The sequence below is a fragment of the Natator depressus genome, chromosome 3, assembly GCF_965152275.1.
Source record: "Natator depressus isolate rNatDep1 chromosome 3, rNatDep2.hap1, whole genome shotgun sequence".
Lineage (NCBI taxonomy): Eukaryota > Metazoa > Chordata > Testudines > Cheloniidae > Natator > Natator depressus.
This window is the reverse complement of record NC_134236.1, coordinates 106,640,273-106,661,285: the sequence shown is the minus strand read 5'-3', so window position 1 is coordinate 106,661,285 and position 21,013 is coordinate 106,640,273. Positions and strand designations below refer to the sequence as shown.

General features: G+C 44.2%; 1 protein-coding gene across 1 annotated transcript in view; it reads right to left on the bottom strand.

Annotated features, from left to right (window-relative positions):
- HECA (hdc homolog, cell cycle regulator) overlaps positions 1-20,796 on the bottom strand; it is a 35,969-nt gene extending 15,173 nt beyond the window's left edge. The window contains exon 1 of the mRNA XM_074948527.1: positions 20,107-20,796. Coding sequence (XP_074804628.1) covers positions 20,107-20,338 — 232 coding nt within the window. The 5' untranslated portion in view covers positions 20,339-20,796. The remainder of the gene's footprint in view (positions 1-20,106) is intronic.
- Between the last annotated feature and the right edge of the window lie 217 nt (positions 20,797-21,013).

Sequence of the window (21,013 nt, the reverse complement as noted above, 5' to 3'; positions counted from 1 at the left end):
TCACTTCAGGAAGGGATGCAGAGATAAAATTATTAGACCCTTAAATGGCTGCTTTGTGGAACAGCTTGAACACACACACAGGGAGAGGCAAATCTTGATTTAGTCCGAAGTGGAGCACAGGATCTGGTCCAAGAAGAAAATATAGCTGAACCACTCGGTAATAGTTGACCATAACATAACGAAATTTAACATCATTGTAGAGGGGGAAATGCCAAAGAAACCCACCACAGCAGCATTTACCTTCAAAAACGGGAACATTACAAAAATGAGGAAGCTAGTTAAATGAAAATTAAAAGGGTTAGCCATAAGAGTGAAATGCCTGTAAGATGCATGGAAACTATTTAAAACACCATAATAGAGGTTCAAACAAAATGTATATCCCAAATTTAAAAAACAAAACAAAAAAAACACGTAAGAGGACCAAAAAAAACCACAAGACACTGACTGAACAGCAGAGTAAAAGAGGTGGCTAGTGGGAAAAGGGCATCCTTTAAAAACTAGAAGCGAAATCTTAGTGTGGGATGTATAGAAAGGAGAATAAACTCCGGCAAATCAAAAGCATAAGGCAGGCAGGCCAAGAAAGAATTTCAAAGCAACTAGGGAAAAACACAAAAACTAAGAGCAAAAACATGTTTAAGTCCATCAGAAACAGGGAAGCTGCCAAACAGTTAGTTGGGTCACTGGACGGATCCAGGTGTTAAAGGAGCAATCTGGGAACATGAGGCCATCAGAGAAGATAAATAAATTATCTGCATCAGTCTTCACGTCAGAGGCTGTGGAGGAGAGCCATTCTTCTTAGGTGACAAATCTGAGTAACCATCCCAAATTGAGGTGTCAATAGAGGAGGTATTGGAACAAATTGATACAATGAACAGTAATAAGTCAACAGAACCAGATGGTATTCATCCAAGAGTTCTGAAGGAACTCTAATATGAAATTGCAGAACTAACAACTGTGGTATGTAACCTATCGCTTAAATCAGCCTCTGTACCAGATGATTTGGAGGGTAGCGAATGTAATGCTGATTTTTTTTTTTTTTTTTTTTAAAAGGCTCCAGAGGCAAATCCTGGCAATTACAGCCTGGTAAGCCTAACTTCAGTACTGAGCAAACTGGTTGAAACCAGAGTAAAGAACAGAATGATCAGACACACAGATGAACACAATATGTCAGGAAGCATCAACATGGCTTTCGTAAAGGAAAATCATGCCTCCCCAACTTATTAGAATTCTTTGAGGGGAATCAACAAGCATGTGGACATGAGTGATCCAGTTGATATAGTGTACCGAGACTTTCAGAAAGCCTTTGACAAGGTCCCTCACCAAAGGCTCTTTTGCAAAGTAAGCAGTCATGGGATAACAGGGAAGGTCCTCTCATGGATCAGTAACTGGTTAAAAGATAGGAAACAAGGGTAAGAATAAATGGACAGTTTTCACAATAGACAGCAGTAAATAGCAGGGTTCCTTAAGGATCTCTACTGGGACCTGTGCTGTCCAGCATATTCAGAAACAGTTTGGAAAAAAGCTCTGCTTCAGCTGCTTCTGGCCATCACTAAAAACATTATGCTAATTCGATTTTAAATATGTTACTTTTATTTAACAGCCACCTCCACTTTAAGAAACTTTCCATAATCTTATACAGTGGCCATGCATAGACATATACAGTTCATTTTAAGACCATCAAATCTTCAAGATTCTAGTAGTATTGTTGCCCTTTCCTATAATGTTCTGTTAAAAGGATAATAAAGCCACAGAACCTTTAGCAAATTCATGAAAGGTAAAGAACTGAAAGCTCTGGAGACCTTTTTATCCAAAACATACATACAGACAGCATGGAAAAAATCTACCAGTGCTGCTCCACCAATGTGCCTCAACTCTCCTCTGAAGAGATCTACTTCTTAGTGTAAGAGGTCAATTAAGTCTCCATAATTATTTATTCGATCATTCTCCTCTCTGTTCCTAATGCCAACAATGGTGTCCACTATAGTGGCAGTTTCTGAGATGTAGATACCTTTTCTCTCAAAGTGTGAAGAGTATGCATTCCATTTCAGAATACATATTCTATAAACAGATCAGATGCAGAGATGAAAACACCACAAGTAAACAAGCTGGATGGAGAGCGTCAGGAGACAGCTATGGTATCCCTATAGCACCATTTAGGAAGCTCATCCAACTAATACCAGGCCTGTTTTCCTACTAGTTATCTAAGCTCACAGAAACTATGGTGGGGTTTTGTTGAGTTTTATATTTCTAGTCTTCATTTATTATTATTTGTTGTTAATATGGCTATTAAAACTTCTCTTCAAGCTGCTGACGTATATTACTGGGTATACTAACATTGGCTAAGATAACAAAAAACTGAGTTTCCTAACCCAGCTACTCATCTGATACTGCCCATTTCAATTCAACAGACATCATGCCACATCAAGTAATGCTTGTGCAGGCTTTTTTCCTTTGGCTCTAGCAAGTAGTAATACTTTTATGATACTTAAGATTTGAAAAAGTGTATCTTTGGATTATAGCATATTAGGCAATAATATGCAATGTATCCCAGAAGAGCTAATTAAAATTAAACCATCAAAGGCACATCATAATAAACCCGATGCTGAAAAAGTTTTTTAAAAAAAAAGTACTACTGTGAAAATCTCTCATTTACACATCCTCCAGCATTCATCTACTTTGTAATGCAGTCTTTCATACCATTTTTGAGGGAAAGAAACCAAAAGTCCAATACCCCCCTAAAAAGTTTAAATATTCTCTAATATTTGTGTGCACAAACACAACTGAGATGGCCTATAATTTAATTATTGTTTTAATTTTATGTCCAGAGTTCTCCAATGTTATGTTTTATTAAAAAACCCTTTGGAACAGAGCACAAGCACTAAATCTGTTCCTTGTTATTAACTATTTTAATTGTCCTTATCATCATTAAGGATCTACAACCTATCCTGAAGGACGATCCATCACTCTCACAGATCTTGGGAGACAGGCCAGTCCTTGCTTACAGACGGCCCCCCAACCTGAAGCAAATACTTTCCAGCAACCACACAACACACACACTAACCCAGGAACCTATCCTTGCAACAAAGCCCATTGCCAACTGTGTCCACATATCTATTCAGAGGACACCATCATAGGCCTAATCACATCAGCCACACTATTAGAGGCTCGTTCACCCGCACATCTACCAATATGATATATGCCATCATGTGCGAGCAGTGCCCCTCTGCCATGTACGTTGGCCAAACCGGACAGTCTCTACGTTAAAGAATAAATGGACACAAATCAGACGTCAGGAATTAGAACATTCAATAACCAGTTGGAGAACACTTCAATCTCTCTTGTCACTCGATTACAGACCTAAAAGTGGCATTTCTTCAACAAAAAAAACCTTCAAAAAACAGACTCCAACGAGAGACTGCTGAATTGGAATTAATTTCCAAACTGGACACCATTACGTTAGGCTTGAATAAAGACTGGGAGTGGATGTGTCATTACACAAAGTAAAACTATTTCCCCATGTTTATTTCCCCCCCTCTACCGTTCCTCACATGTTCTTGCCAACTGCTGGAAATGGCCCACCTTGATTATCACTACAAAAGGTTTTTTTGTTTTTTGTTTTGTTTTCTTTCCCTCTCCTGCTGGTAGTAGCTCACCTTACCTGATCACTCTCGTTACAGTGTGTATGGTAACACCCATTGTTTCATGTTCTCTGTGTATATAAAATCTCCGCACTGTATTTTCCACTGCATGCATCCGATGAAGTGAGCTGTAGCTCACGAAAGCTTATGCTCAAATATATTTGTTAGTCTCTAGGGTGCCACAAGTACTACTTCTCTTATCATAAGTAAAGCTGATAAAACACTTCCTCTGTCCCACCCTCGTAACACATACTACAGTTCAGTTCGCTAAATGCCAAACAAAAATAAACTATCCATAACCATTTGGACAATACCTGTGCCTCAGCAGCATGCAAACAAAAAATGGGATTAATAAAATAAATGCTAGAAATAAAAAAATAGCCCATGCTTTGCACAGAGGGCATCCATAATCATTTTTTGTTGTTGTTTGTAATCTTCTTTGTTACATCTAATGGATATTTTAACGGCAATTGCAAAGGAGTGGGAGGGATTCCCCGCCCCCCCCCCTTTTTTTTCTTTTCTATTGCGCTGTTTCATGATGGATAAAGTGCTTTGAAAGGGGTTTGGTTTTGTTCCTTTCCCCACAGCCTTAGAAATATCAGAACTGTGAAATGTGGTCTTCCTTAGTTTTTCTGAAGAACCTACTGGATGTCTCAGCATTGTACAGTGCGCAGGGCAAGGCTCCTCTCTCTCCTGCACAAAGGTACAATTGCAGAATGGGTGGCTCTGGAGACTGACCATGTAGTAGTGAGAGACAACAGTGGGGCTCCATATGGACCACAAGGCTTGTCTACACTCAGCTAATTGCAGAATGGGACCTAAGAATCCAACAAGAGTATCATCCAGATGAACATACACGTGGGTACATATCTGGATGGCAATATACCAAAATAACTGTTCTGCACTGTAAGACAAAACAATACCTCTCATCCCTTTATCCCTCTAGTTGCTGTCCCTCTCTTATAATGGATTGGGTAGGGCTTTCCTTTTAAGAAATGTCTTCACTGTGTTCTGTGCAGATATTGGATCTGCTCCACTTCTACGCTAATGTAACTCCATTGATTTCAATGGAATTATACCAGTGTAAAATTGAAGTACTGTGTTGACTCAGGCCCACAGCAGCTGAATGTATGTAAATATCAAAACACATTTGAATACATTATAGAAATTTTTAAAAATACAGATTAAGTCCACTTTCTTCTACTCCCAACTGCCTCACATCACTCAAAATATTTAATGACCAATTTGAAAGGAACCGTTGGTCTGGATGCCTAATGGGTACAGGCCACTGTAAATTTTGAAGTCTGGGCTCCGTATGTGCTTCCGTGTACTCCACACCCACTACAGAGTGAAGTGGCTTGGGAGAATGGTCACCAGACCGACTAGGTCCAGAAAGATTTAGATGGAAGGGATGTCTTGCCAGGAAGTACAATACCACCACACACACACAAATCATCATCTCATTACTGAGTTATCTGGGACAATCTTCAATTTGAGTGAAGATCTTCTATCACAAAAATCAAATTAGATTACAATTTCAACTAAATCTAAGACAGGATCAAATAAAACTTGATCACCACATAACTAGGGCCTTACCATCCTAAATCATGGTAATCTTATAACTTAACGATTAAGCTTAGAATTTTAATACCAGAGGAAGTAACTTAAACTTGGTCCCAAAGAATGATGATATGCATGTGATGGGTACATACAGATACTTATAAACTAGAATGCATAAATATTCCTACTCCCTTGGTTTGCTTACTGATGCGATTTCTTTTCCATTTCCTGCTTTGAGAAATTACACATTATGTTCTTGGTGTGGGTTTTTGTACTGTGTGTTGTTACTCTTACATATACAGGCTTGTAAGAAGTAAAACAATGTTTAAGCAGGTGGTTCTCAACCAGGGGTCTTCCAGAGGGTACATCAACTCATCTAGATGTTTGCCTAGTTTTACAACAGGATACACAAAAAGCACTAGTGAAGTCAGTACAAACTAAAATTTTGTACCAACAATGACTTTATACTGGTCTACATACTATACACAAATGTAAATACAATTATAAAATAAAACAATTGGAATATAAATATTGTAAGGTAAAAATGAAAAAGCAAGCAATTTTTCAAGTAACAGTGTGCTATGACACTTTTGTATTTTTATGTCTGATTTTGCAAGCAAGTCATATTTAAGTGAAGCGAAATTTAGGGTTACGCAAGACAAATAAGACTTCTGAAGGGGATAGAGTAGTTTTAAACCAGTGGCTCTCAACCTTTTCAGATATAAAAGGCAAAAAGCAAGTGGTTAAAAGAAAAGGTATATCTGAAGTGAAATTTTCAGGATAGTCCAGTTGAATCAATAGTCCTCTTGAATCAATAGTGAAATGCTTATAGAGGATACTATGGATCTGTATGCAACCAATGTATGCCAAAAGGATTGTGAACAGACTGTTTTCCTACATATTGTGCCTCCTCAGCCAACAGTCTACGATAAACCAGGAACAGATTAAACTTTTCCATAACTTCTTCCTTGTCCCTCATGTGCTTATTTTATTTTTGTAGGAAGCAGTCTTATGAAGCTGTAGTCTTACTTTACTGTAATGCCTATTCACTATAATACTGTCTCTTTGCAAAAAGAGTAGTTGGTACAAAAAATTTTAAATACAAAGACTACATGAGTGAAATTCTAAGGTTTTAGATTGCAACTGCAAAGAAATAAGGAAAAAATCAAACATACAATTCAAATAGCATCAGGGATTCATCCTACATTATTTATATTTTATATGTAAAGTCAACATTACTATGTATAGTACAACAAAATATGTGCACATGTACTAATGTTTAAGTACATGTAATCAATTATTGATACAGGAACCACATATTTGTGTTTCCTGACTTAAACAATTCAAGTTTCGATTTTAGTGCTCCAAGCTATTTTTAAATAGACAGTTTGCTCAAACAGAAAAGCTGGAGTCAGGAGAACTTTACCACTATAAACATTAGTAGTCCCTTCAAAAATTAGATTTATTGGGGGGGGGGGCGCGAGGGGAGAGATGTTCCCTTTCCACCCATTGAGTCTACATAAATCAGGGTGGTTAAAAAAACCCAATGGTTGTTTTCAGTGGATGGTTTAATTTAATTTAAACAAGTTTCAAATTTACCTTTGAATTACAATCCTCCATCTCAAGGACTGAGATCACTAAAAATCTATTGAAATTAAACCAACTGTAAAACCTAGTTAGTTTAGCATGTGGTAATATGGCTTGTTTTCTTAAACACCAAGCAATTGTTTTAAAGAATACTATAGCCAGTACTACAAAACAGTGACTGAGCTTTTTTCAAAATCTCAACATTTTAAGTTTAATGAATAGGAAAACAGAGCAGAGCTTTAACTTGTTGACATTCCCTTGGAGGAACCCTTTCTGAGTGGTAGACCCTCAAGGGGTTCCACACTACCTTAAGGGCAGGTCATGTGGCCTCAATGCCTCTGAGACTGAACCTCTGGGCTCCTGCATCACACCATGAGATCTGCTCACCAAGTTCAGCCGAGATAGACTCTTGATCAGAGACTTGTACGCTGTACAGGAACCCCTGCACTGCAGGAAGTATTTGCAGTGACACCAGGCAGCTTTTTCAAAACGTTAGGATTTATTACTGAACCAGAACATAGCATCTGGAAGTCGTTAGGTTAGCATAGTGCATTCTGGCCAAGCCAGCCTTCCACCCAGTGAAGCTCCCATGGAATCCCTTCCTGGCTCTAACTCTGTGTCTCACCAAAGGGCAGCCCTTAACCCAGCCACCTGACACCTTTCTCCTTTGTTCTCAGGCTGGGGGCTGTGCTCTGCTTCCCTGATGGAGGTGGGGGGAAATCTCCTTCCCCTGGGTTGTTTGTTGCTATGAATATCCTGCCCATTGGGGTTCCTCTTGTCTTTTCAGATTCTCTATTGATATGGTCAGTTTCAGCCCATCCTTAAAAGATCCATTCATTCTACCCCAGACAGCTATGTGACACAAACACCCCATGTCTCTTACTCTGCTCCAAGAGCAGCTTTAACCCTTTTGCACCCATTGGGTAGCAATGCAAAGTACTGAGGCATGTACAGGATTCATAAAAATATTACAGACAAATCCCACTTCATCACACAAGCATCTTCATTTTTTCCCCATTAAACACGATGATAATTTATTTTCTCCCAATCTGTTTAGCAAATATGAATACTGTACTCAAAAATAAAATATTGTCCCTTTTGCCAGAGGCTTGTTTACCATTTAAACTCAATCTGCTTCCAGGTAGCTGTCTAACCACTTGCATCCATTTAATGGTTCAACTTTCCAATTTTGGAAGCCAACATGCACTTCAGAACAGGTCCCTTCCAGTTCTGATATTGAGTGGTTGGCAAGACTAATGAATGATTAGCAGATGCCTATGTCATAAAAGTATCCATTTAGTAGAGCTTTTTGCAACATTTAGGCATCTTTGCCAAATGCCAACTTAAGTAGTTCTGCTCTGCCTATCTATAATTCCTCCTATAGTTTTACCTGAAGTTGCTATTCTCTTGTTCTGTAATTCTTTTAAGAAGGGGAAATGAACATGTAGTATTGCTGTAACAGAATGGCTTCTAGGTTTATGCGCAGACATGGCTGCATTTCAGAGACACGAATATCAAGTTCTGATTCACCAAATATACGATTGTTTAAACAAGCCTTGTTTCCACACAAGTGATTTCATGTATTGGTGCAGTAATTGTTTTGTGACAGTTGAACAAATACTTTTATATAGCTTAGCGTCTAATAAACAGATCAGTCCTCCCAGTTGTAAGACACATTTACCTGTTTCTACTGACTGAGAAAAACAGAATGACAAACGCATAAGAACTCCCCCCGCCCCCCACACACACACACACACTTGATGATGTAAAGACAATTTGAATTCACTCTTTGAAGCCTTCCCCATGGCCTTTAATTCTTTGAAACTCTTCAGAAAACTAATCCCTATGTCTCAGGAAGAAGAGCCTAATAATTAATGCAGATTTCCAGTGCTTCCGCCCTAGTAGACTAGCAGTGTGAAATTCCAATTCATGATATGAATAAACGGGTCACTGCAGTGAGTGAATTCCCCTCTTAAGTACAGTACCCATTCCTAAAGAAAGGAACTGAGGCCTGGTCTATACTACAAAGTTGGTTGATGTAAACCAGTGGCTCTCAAACTTTTTTACTGGTGACCCCTTTCACATAGCAAGCCTTTGAGTGCGACGCCCCCTTATAAATTAAAGACACTTTTTTATATATTTAACACCATTATAAATGCTGGAGGCAAAGCGGAGTTTGGAGTGGAGGTTGACAGCTCGCGACCCCCCATGTAATAACCTCACGACCTGCGGAGGGGTCCCGACCCCCAGTGTGAGAATCCCTGATGTAAACTGTCTTACACTGACCTAACTCTGTAAGTGTTTCCATTAAAATGTAGCTCCCACCGATGTTGCTTGCCCATTATACTTAATAACTCCACCTCCGCGAAAGGCGTCGTGCTTAAGTCTATGTAGTTAGGTTGACACAATGTCAGTGCAGACACTGTGTTGCTTACGTTGACTTGCTGCCATTCAGAAACCATCCCACGATGCCCCACACTGGCAGTTAAATCAGTGCAAGCGCTCCTGGCGAGGATGTGCACTGCCAACCCAAGGAGCATAGTGTGGACATATAAACCAATTCAATTACTGCGGTAGCTATATGTCAATGTAACTTAGGTCTACTTAATTTTGTAGTGTAGACTTGCCCTGAATCTTAGTGTAGCCGCTTTAAGTGGATGGGAGAGAGCTCTCTCAGCTTAATTATTCCAGCCCCCATGAGCAGCAGTAGGTATGTCAGCTGGAGAAGCTCTCTCCCCAACATAGCGCTGTCCACACTGGCACTTAAGTCAGCATAAGTTATGTAGCTCAGGATGGGTAGCTAATTTACACCCCTGAGCGACATAGCCTAAGTCGACACAAGTTATGGCTACACTACAGCTCTACTTATAGTAGAAACACATCCTCTCTCTCTCTCCCTCCCTTCCTAATGTTACAACTGCTGTTTAGATGTATCCCATCTTCACAGCCTTGCACTCTTCCATGACACTCCAGTGCTGCAGTCACTGGTTTCTTACTCAAAGTTGAGCTAGCCTTCTGCATCTGAACTTTCACTTCTGTGAACTAAGCTGTTTCCTCAAAACTTCTGCATTTCTGTAATCCTTAATTTCTATGAAAAGGACTCTAATTAGAAGAAGGGTGAGACTTTTTTTTAATCCTTATTTTGTGTGTTATTGTAATTCAGTTGCCTTTCCAAGGTTCCAAACCATATGGATTTATTTCCTATAATTTAGGCCCAATCTTGCAACATGCTGAGCACCCACAACTCCCTATGTCCGTACCCTGAAGAGCAATGGGAGCTCGAACACTTGGCATCTCAATTGATCTAACCTTTAGGCTGAACCTATTAAACTGCGGACACACAATAACTTTTGTCTAATATTCTATAGGCGGAAAAGTAGAGGAGCAAGGATGGGTTCAGGACCAAACTATCAAGCAGACAAAAGTGTGTGTCTGTATGATGATGTAAGGGCGGGTAGAGAGAGCTTACAGATCTCTCCCATGCCCAGAAATTGTTTTGTCACTGCTGTTTACAAACAAATGGGAGGGAGGTCTGGAATGAGTGGATGCAAAGAAAACTCCCCTCTTAATTCTTTCAATAGTCTCTCACCAGTTTCAAAGAAGTCTGTTTTTAAAATACCTCCTAAAGCAAAGCCTAGTAATAAATATAGGTCCGTGAGCATGGAATCCAGCCCATGGTTAACCATTTTGAGAGCATATAATTTTTTAAATTTCCTGACATTTGTATGTATATTTGCTTACCTCTCACGTATACAGGAATAGTCTTTATTGTATTCATCAATACTACACAATTGCCTCTATCTGCACAGATTTGTAATTTTATGAACTGTTTTGTCCACAAAAGCAAGTATTTGCAGATTCTAGAATCCTACAAATAGGTACTACAAATACAGCATGAAAGCTCTTTTCAAAAATAAAGTGCACTGGTGTAGACAATAAAACAGTTATGATCAACTGAGTTTGAGATTAAATAGAATTATGAAGCGCAAGTTATGCTTTAGTATCCTATTATAGGTCATATTTTTATGTCCTTTCACGTAGCAGTACTTTAACTCCACAAGTGGTCCCATTTAAATCACTCAACGAGTAGAGAATATTTGATAGAGAATATTTATCAGTGCTTAGCCATAGTGATTTGTATTCCATAAATATATATTGTGACAAAGTTCTGCTCTACCTTGGTGGGTCTTGCGGTTATTGGCGGATTTGCTCGCCTTGGAGCTTCGTGGTAGCCCTCAGCTTGGCCGTTTTTCTGAATTCACAGTCCAGGTCGACTCCTCCTGTGTCCGACCAGGAGTTGGGAGGATTTGGGGGGAACCCGGGCCCGCCCTCTACTCCGGATTCCAGCCCAGGGCACTGTGGAATGCAGCTGTCTAGAGTGCCTCCTGGAACAGCTGTGTGACAACTACAACTCCCTGGGCTACTTCCCCATGGCCTCCTCCCAACACCTCCTTTACCCCCACCGTAGGACCTTTCTCCTGGTGTCTGATAATGCTTCTACACCTCAGTCCTCCAACAGTCCGCGTTCTCACTCTCAGCTCCTAGTGCCTCTTGCTCCCAGCTCCTCACACGCACACCACAAACTGAAGTGAGCTCCTTTTTAAAACCCAGGTGCCCTGATTAGCCTGCCTTAATTGATTCTAGCAGCTTCTTGATTGGCCTTATTGGGATTGGGCGAAGCCCGCCCACTGCTAAAGGATCCCCCCCAGCCTAAGGGGGGGGGGGGGTCCACAGGTCCTGGAAAACCAAATAATTACGGGGGACAACTAATGAACAACAGGGACAGGAGTGCAGTCAAAGGGTCAAACGAAGGGAACCGGACGGGGATACCCAGCAGAGGACCCCGGACAGCGCCCACTGCTCCTCAAAGGCATCAAGGGAGTCAGTGGACGCCGCCCAGAGGAACTCTGCCCGGAGGCGTGAACGGACAGAGGATCGGAAATAGGCCCCACAGTCGCAGGAGACTCCATTGGCCAACCTCCTCACCCTGGTTTTATAGATGGCCATTTTAGCCAGGGCCAGGAGGAGGCTGACCAGGAGGTCCCGCGACTTAGTGGGGCCATGGACAGGGAGTGCATAGATAAGGAGGTGAGGGGAAAAGTGCAACCAAAATCTTAACAGAATATTCGTGAGGAGCCGGAATAGGGGCTGCAGCCTGGCGCACTCCAGGTAGACGTGCGCCAGGGTTTCCCTCACGCTGCAAAAGGCGCAGGTGTCCGGGATTGGGGTGAACCGCGCCAAGTACACGCCCGTGCTCACGGCCCCGTGAAGGAGCCACCAACAGATATCCCTGGCGGGCCTCGGGACTAAGGTCGAATATAGGCTGGCCCACCGGGGCTTCTCACCCTCTAGAGGTGGCAGGAGGTCCCGCCACTTTGTGTCAGGGTGGGACGTGAGGGTGAGGACATGAAGGGTGTGGAGCACGAGCATGTATAGGTGTTTCCTTGGCGCGGTCTGGAACCGGACCGGCTGCAGCTCGCGTAGCCGGCTCACAGTGAAGGGGCGGGGGAGGGGGTCAGTTGGGTCCACAGGGCAGGGGCCCGATGAAAAGGTCCGGAGGGCCTGGGGTGGAGGGTGGGCGGGTCGCGCCCTCTCTTAGGACCTGGTCGAGGTAAACCCGAGCAGCGGGCAGCAAAGCGGCCCTCACCTCCTGAAGTACGCGCAGGGGAGTACGAGGTCTGGAGAGCCCCATGCACTGAGCGAGCGTCAGGGGATCCAGCCAGTCTTCCTGGTCGTAGTCCAGGAGGTCTCCGACTCTGGTAATTTCTGCCAGGACCAACCTCTGGCGCACCGAGCGGGACTCCGCCACCTGCACACGGAGCTGGGGGTTGTGTAGCAGGGGCTCCGCGAGGAGATCTTCCCCCACGGAGGCCGCCACGGACTTGGTTGCTGTGAACAGTTTCCAGGTCCGGAGGAGGTCCTGGTAGAAGACCGGCAGCTTGGAGAGGTCTCGCGGAAGACCCCTCGGATGGAGATAAAGGAGCTCCCGGTCATATTGGAGCCCTCGGAAGTGGCGCAGGAAGGCGTGCGCCAGTACGCTCCACGCCGGACTACCTGCACCATAAAGAAGCCTCTGCAGGGCCTGGAGGCGGAAGACATGGACCTGAGTGCGGAGATACTTCAGGCCCTGCCCTCCCTCCTCCAGGGGTAGATGGAGAACCCCTGCAGAGACCCAGTGCAGTCCCGACCAGAAGAACTCCAGAATCAACGTCCGGAGGTTGGCCAAGAAATCCGGGACCGGGACCAGGGTGTTGAGCCGGTACCAGAGCATGGACAGGACTAGTTGATTGAGCACCAGTGCCCGCCCTCGAAGGGAGAGACACCAGAGTAGTCCTGTCCGTCTCCGGAGCCGCTCTACCACCCTGCCCTCTAAACTGTGCCAGTTCTCCGGCAGAGACGGATGCGTGGCAGAAAGGTAAACGCCGAGATAGAGCGGCAGACCCGCGCTCCACCGGATGGCCTGAAGCGCGGGTGGGAGGGAGCTCGCCTGCCGCCAGTCCCCTACCACCAAGCCAGAGCTCTTGACCCAGTTGACCTGGGCAGAGGAGGCTGCTGAGTAAACGGCCTGGCAAGCCTCCACCCGCGCCAAGTCGCCCGGGTCCTGGACCACGAGGAGCACATCGTCGGCGTACACCGACAGGAGCAGCTGCAGCTCTGGCTCCCGCAGCGCCAACCCTGTCAACCTCCTGCGGAGGAGACAGAGGAAGGGCTCAATCGCCAGAGCGTACAGCTGGCCCAAGAGGGGGCACCCCTGCCGTACGCCTTGCCCGAAGGTGACTGGTTCGGTCAGGGTCCAGTTGAGCCTGACCAGACACGCTGCGGAAGTGTACAGCACCTGGAGAAAACCCACAAACTGGGGTCCAAAGCCAAACGCTCGCAGAGTGCTCAGGAGATACCCGTGATCCACCCTGTCGAACGCCTTCTCCTGATCCAGGGACAGGAGAGCGAACAACAGACTGTCCCTTCACCCGAGTTCCAACAGGTCCCGGACCAGATACAGGTTGTCGAAGATGGTGCGGCCTGGGACGGCGTAGGTCTGGTCTGGTCGGATCACGTCTGCCAGCACGGATCCTAGCCGCAGCGAGATGGCTTTCGCTACGACCTTGTAGTCCGTGCTGAGGAGCGAGATGGGACGCCAATTTAGTAAATCGCGGAGGTCCCCCTTCTTTGGCAATAAGGCGAACACAGCTCGCCTGCAAGAAAGAGAGAGGACCCCGCTCTGCAAAGACTCGGCCCAGACGGTGATTAGGTCTGGGCCGCTTCCTGATTGGCTGCAGGTGTTCTAATCAGCCTGTCTTATCTCCAGAAGGTTCCTGATTGTTCTGGAACCTTCCCTGTTACCTTACCCAGGGAAAAGGGACCTACTTAGCCTGGGACTAATATATCTGCCTTCTATTACTCTCCTATAGCCATCTGGCCTGACCCTGTCACAATATATATATGTTAGAATATTTCATTTTGAAAACTGAACCACTGATATATTCTTACACGAATTCTCTGGTCCTCTTTAAATACCCCAGCCCCATAATGTAATCAGTTTTTAAATTGTAATGGTTGACTAGTCACAGTTTCAGCATATCTTAGTTACTGCTGTGCCTACCTTTTTCATTTTCTATTTTAAAATATTAAAATCAGGATATTTTTATATATTTTTTCCAGCCTGGCATTTCTAACTGAAAGTAAATAAAGTAGTTCTTAAGAACTTATATAGTCACGGTTAAACACTACAGAAAGATACAGCGGGACACCTTAAGTTTCTGGGGGAAGGGAGTTGTGGGTTTTTTTGGTTTTTTAAAGAGTCAGTTTTCAATCTGCATGGATAGATTTCACATGTGAATACTCTAATAAATTATGAAGCATCTTTCTTTGACAATTTCCCCCCCAAAATTTACAATACTGACATTAGTATTCAGCACATAGTGGTACCCTTCAGAACATTTCAAATTACTGTTTCCTCTATGAAAAAACTAAAAAATGTTACCTGCATTTCAGGTTATTCATTTTAAATTAGCCATACAGTAATCATGATAAACTTGGAGTGCGCATATTTTAGGACACCAATAAAAAAAAAAGGAGTTGCACACATGTCACTCATCTTGTGCATTACAATACACCACAGGTTTAATTATCAGTTTAACTACATATGAGACAGACCTGAAGGTCTGCGCAGTCACTTCATATAATGCGGCATTATATTTCTAGCCATACCACCTTGAGCTATGACCCAACTCAGATCTCTCAAATTAAGCAGGGTCAGAGTAGGTCAATAGCCATATGGAAGGCCTAACGAACACATAGATGCTGCAAGAAGTTGTTGTGGTGATTTAGAGAAAATAGTTCCAGCTACAAAGACAGCACTGAAACAATGCCTTAGCAGGTGAAGAGGAAACTGCACTGTTAGGAAATCCATTTGAAAATGAAATTGTATTAAAAAAAAAAAAAAGTCTTTGATCATGGAATCACAGACTGTAGCATAATGCATATGCACAAGGGGGACGAATTAAGTTTGGACAGGGAACCTTAATTCTGGCTTTTCCTACCTTTTGAATGCTTGACTCCACAACCCGAATGTACTTTTAACATAATTTGTGTGTAATAATAGGTATGTTATAATATTATCCAAAATTGAGAGGGAGGGAGGAAAATCAGGTTATGGTACTCTATAGTAGAACTATACTAACTTAGGGAATCTGAAAACATTCCCAAAACTCACTGCAGTACCACATCTCAGGGTTTGAAAAAAATCCTTTTGTAATCAGCTAAGAATAAGTGAAATATCTCAGATTTATGAAGCCTGTTGTCTCAAAGGCCCTATCTACATTACACCTCAAGGGAGATTCACAGACTTTAAAAACAACAGGGACTTTATTATGAGCCCCCAGATGGGGGACCCACTCGCACAACTGCTATATTTTGTAGTGTAGGCAATACTCCACAGCATGTATTGGGTTTTTCTAAAACCATGGTTTGAACTGATCTAAAGCTTTGGACGTACAACCTAAGACAATTGTGAGCAGGAGTTACGATTTGATGGCTGTTTGGTGGCCAATGTAAAACGAGGTTAGCGTCCACATAATAAACACCTTCATTGGTAGTCTCAGTGGGGAAGAAAAAAGCCTGAAAGGAGCCTGAATTAACTTTTCACTTTTACAGCAGTCCCGTCAGGTTTGGGATGAGGCACATTGGCTGGCAGGGCAGTCTGACTGTACTGGCACTACCCAGTGCTGCACCTGTGGACTCCAGTCTCCAGGGTTGTCAAAAAGACTCTGAAACCTGTCAAAAAGACAATGAATCCTAAGGGAAACAAAACTGAGTTCAAAGGAACTTTTCAGTATGATTTTTCAAAGGGTAGCCTAGACTTCTTGAGAACCTGATCAGAATAGAGCTAAGGTATGCAAAGTACTTGGTACAGTCAGAATTCTTCTTTAAAAAGGGGAAACTGTCCAACTGGAGGGGAACTAACAGTGCTATCAGTGTGGTACTCAGAACTCCCACTGTCTTCAAACGGCATCTGTATAAGAAATGACAACACACCTACCCACAATGTTTCTGGTATGCCACTGGTTTCATTTGGGTTAGGGAGAAAAAAAATCAGGGGTCTTTTTCCCTCCTTTTGTCACCTTGAAGTGGGCAGTTCATACAGATAATATCTAAACGAAAATCATGTTAGCAGACCCAATACTTATTCTCTGATTAAATAAAAAAAGTAAAAGGCTCTCGTCACATAACACGGCAAACAAGGTAAAAAGGTTCCAAATCTTCTCTTACTTCAATTTTTCCTATTCATGCATCTACACCAAAAAATAGGACCTAATCACTTACTCTACAGAACTATACACAGAGTATTATTATATTCTTATAAATAACAGTCTGACAGAGGCCTAGTGAGATAAAAAGATTTGTAATTAACTATATTAATTCCATTAAATATATGCAACTGGAGCTCTCTTCCCCTCCAAAAATGGAGTGATACTCTGGTGGCTGACCTTTGTGACTTTGTCCTCACCCACAACTATTTCACATTTGGGGACAATATATACCTTCAAGTCAGCGGCAGTGCTATGGGTACCCGCATGGCCCCACAATATGCCAACATTTTTATGGCTGACTTAGAACAATGCTTCCTTAGCTCTCGTCCCCTAATGCCCCTACTCTACTTACGCTACATTGATGACATCTTCATCATCTGGACCCATGGAAAAGAAGCCCTTGAGGAATTCCACCATGATTTCAACAATTTCTATCCCACCATCAACCTCAGCCTAGACCAATCCACACAAACGGTCCATTTCCTGAACACTACTGTGCTGCTAATAAGCGATGGTCACATAAACACCACCCTATACCAGAAACCTACTGACTGCTATACTTACCTACATGCCTCCAGCTTCCATCCAGGACACACCACACAATCCATTGTCTACAGCCAAGCTCTACGATACAACCGCATTTGCTCCAATCCCTCAGGCAGCGACAAACACCTACAAGACCTCTATCAAGCATTCTTAAAACTACAATACCCACCTGCTGAAGTGAAAAAACAGATTGACAGAGCTAGAAGAGTACCCAGAAGTCACCTACTACAGGACAGGTCCAACAAAGAAAATAACAGAACGCCACTAGCCATCACCTACAGCCCCCAACTAAAACCTCTCCAGCACATCATCAAAGATCTACAACCTATCCTGAAAAATGATCCCTCACTCTCACAGATCTTGGAAGACAGACCAGTCCTCACTTACAGACAGCCCCCCAACCTGAAGCAACCACACAACAAAAACACTAACCCAGGAACCTATCCTTCCAACAAAGCCCGATGCCAACTCTGTCCACATATTTATTCAAGTGAAACCATCAGAGGACCTAATCACATTAGCCACGCCATCAGGGGCTCATTCACCTGCACATCTACCAATGTGATATATGCCATCATGTGCCAGCAATGCCCCTCTGCCGTGTACATTGGCCAAACCGGACAGTCTCTACACAAAAGAATAAATGGACACAAATCCGGTATCAGAACATTCAAAAACCTATAGGAGAACACTTCAACCTCTCTGGCCACTCAGTAACAGATTTAAAGGTGGCAATTTTGCAACAGAAAAGCTTCAAAAATAGACTCCAATGAGAAACTACTGAGCTTGAATTAATATGCAAACTAGATACCATTAACTTGGGTTTGAATTGAGACTGGGAGTGGCTGGGTCATTATTGAATCTATTTCCCCATGTTAAGTACCCTCACACCTTCTTGTCAACTGGCTAAATGGGCCATCTTGATTATCACTACAAAAGTTTTTTTCTCCTGCTGATAATAGCTCATCTTAATTAGCCTCTTACTAAGGTGCCACAAGTCCTCCTTTTCTTTTTGCCTCTTACTCCACTTTTTCATGTTCTCTGTATGTGTATATATATCTTCTTACTATATGTTCCATTCTATGCATCCAATGAAGTGGGCTGTAGCCCACGAAAGCTTATGCTCAAATAAATTTGTTAGTCTCTAAGGTGCCACAAGTACTCCTGTTCTTCTTGAAAAACTGTCATTGCTGATTAACAGCAGTGTGCAAAATTGTCATGCCAAAGTACAAATCCAGTTGCATCTACTCTCCTAGCCTTGCCAACTACTGATAATGGAAAAAGTTAAAGCACTGGTCCTGAATCCTGATTTGAATGGGGCTCTTCGCATGGTCCTCACAGATTTGATTGCAAGACCCAGACCTATTGCTTTATTTGCCTGTCAAAAAAACCCAGAACCCCCTAACTTCGCTTGGGTTTGTACAATTCTGAATGCTCCTTTAAAGTAACTAAAGCTTGGTAGTCTACAAAAGAAAAAAAAAAAACTGCAAATGGTAAAATAAGTTTCCACAAGAAAACATCCTAGCAAAATGCTCTGAGCCAAAACTAAAGAGCTCAAAAATGGCTTGAGGGAACTCAATTACAAAAGTATGACACAGTGTGCAAATATGATTACATTACACCCATTTATGTTAACTTTAAATTTATTTTTATTTGACATTTTATAATAAAACCAGGACTTGACCATTTATTTAATCACAATTAGAAAAAATAAAACACTTCTAACAAGTGTTTTAAATGAAGGAACAATTTCCACCCAGAGCATTGCTTTAACACAGTTGGCATAATGCAAAACCCCTCATTCATGTTAAAAGAGAATTTCTGCTTAAACATGGATGGTACAAGTTCTATACCAGTGCAATACAATAATCCTACCATGTAATACCTCCAATATTCACTTCAAAGGACAGAAAAACTGTCACAAATCTGACCTTCCTGAAAACCTTTGCCAAAGTAAGGGTCTGGATTAGTGGCAGGGGATGGTGTTTCACTTCGTTTGAATCATGGCCACTGATGGTGAGTAACCTAGGGGTTGCAGACTGACAGTTTGTTACAGTACTGGATGGATGTCTACAGTTCCATTTTAGAAATCTGAAAAATTAAAAATAAATTACCTATGAGTTTAAGTTGTAAGTGCGCCCCAAGGGCTGCGATGGTAACACATTTCCATAAATGCAGCGGTAAGAATAGCCATCTTCATTAGAATGTGCTGAGCACATACATCTATGACATAATCTTAGCGCCAGCCAACACTTAGATTGCTATTTTCCCCCCCCAGTAATATGGTGCCTTTACCGCGTTTGCTTTCAAAGTGTGTAAGCTGTCAGGCCCCAATGCCTAGGCAGTCGGCAAAGTGCTCTCCACCTGTTTGACACTAATGCACATACCCCTGCACGCAAAGGGGGAGAGATCACTTGCAGGTTAACCTCAGGCTCCATCACAGCGCTCAGCCTGAGCAGATGACCGCCTCGCCCTTCAACGCCACCCGACACAAAGAAGAGGAGAATTTTTTTCCGAGGTAACTTTTCCTCTTGGCCCTTTTTCCTCCCTACTCCCCTCCCCACAGCCTGGTGTGGCGCATCACACGCGCTGGGAGCAAACACAGCCCAGAGCAGCACCAGGAAGGAAAATAAAATATGGGGCGGGGAAGAAGAGACAGGAAAAGACAAGGAGTCTGAGCAAGTAAAGCCTCCCGTGGCCTTTGCCAGCCCCCCCCGCCCCCCAGCGGCTGCACGGCGGGGGAGCACATGGAGCTCCCCAGATGACATTTTGTTTCCTATCGGGCAGCGTGGCCCATAGGGCGTTTGCTTTTTGCCCAGCTTTCTCGCGGCGCAGGGCGGCGGCAGCGGCCGGCCAGACCCCGGGCTGAGCATAGGGACGGGGGCGAGTCCGAAGTTGCCCATCACGCTGCAGCTGCTGCAGAAACCAGGGCAAACCCCCCTCCCCAGCGCCGCCCCCCTTCTCACCGCTCCTGCTGTCGCTGGGAGCCGCACCGGCTGCAGCCACCGCTCCGCCGCCGCCTCCGGCCGTCGCCGCCGCCACAGCCGCCGCTCCCCCCGATCCTCCAGCCGCCCCGGCCGCCGCTCCCATCGCTGCGCCCGCCGCCGCCGCCAGGGCCAGGGCTCCATTTTCCTGCTCGTCCCCGCTGCTGTTAGCGCGCTTGTTCTTCTTGCCCTTGCTGCTCTTCTGGTTCGGCATCGCGGAGCTGGAGCAGGAGGCTGAGGCGGCGGCTGGTGAGGAGGCGGCGGCTGCTACCTCCGGCTCATTGCGGCTTCGTTGCAAACAGGGCGCCCAGGAAGGAGAGAGGAGCTGGCTGCGGCTCTCCCAGGCTGAGTGCTCCCTGCCCTCCCGGGCGGGCACCCACCGCCAGGCCAGCCCAGCTGCGCACACACTTACACACGCAGCCGCCCGGCCCGGGGGAAGCAGCGCCAGGGGAAAAGGCGTGTCCCTCTTGTTTTGATTCTGCTTCCCCTACTATCGCTCTCCTCCCGCCCCTCTCGGCTTCCTCCTTTCACTCGCACTAGCGCTGGCTGGTGACAGAGGGAAGCCGCGCAAGTTAAAAGGGCGGGGGGAGCTACGGGGCTGAGCTCCGCCAGGGCAGCAAAGAAGGCAGGAGGAGCTCGAGTGGGAATGGAAAGCCGCCCCACGCCTTTCACAGCAGGGCCTGGTGGCTGCTAATGCTGTAGACGGAGCCATACAAGGCTCCTCCCTTTGGCCTAGGAGAAGCCTCACGTGCTCATAGCAGAGGGGAGCAGTTTCCTGGAAGATCTGCCTCTTTTCCTAAAGGAACAACCCCAACAAATGCAAGGAGGGAGGCAGCGCAAGCTTGTGTTAAGTGTACTTCGCTGGAAATGCCTCTGGTCTTCTCCCTGG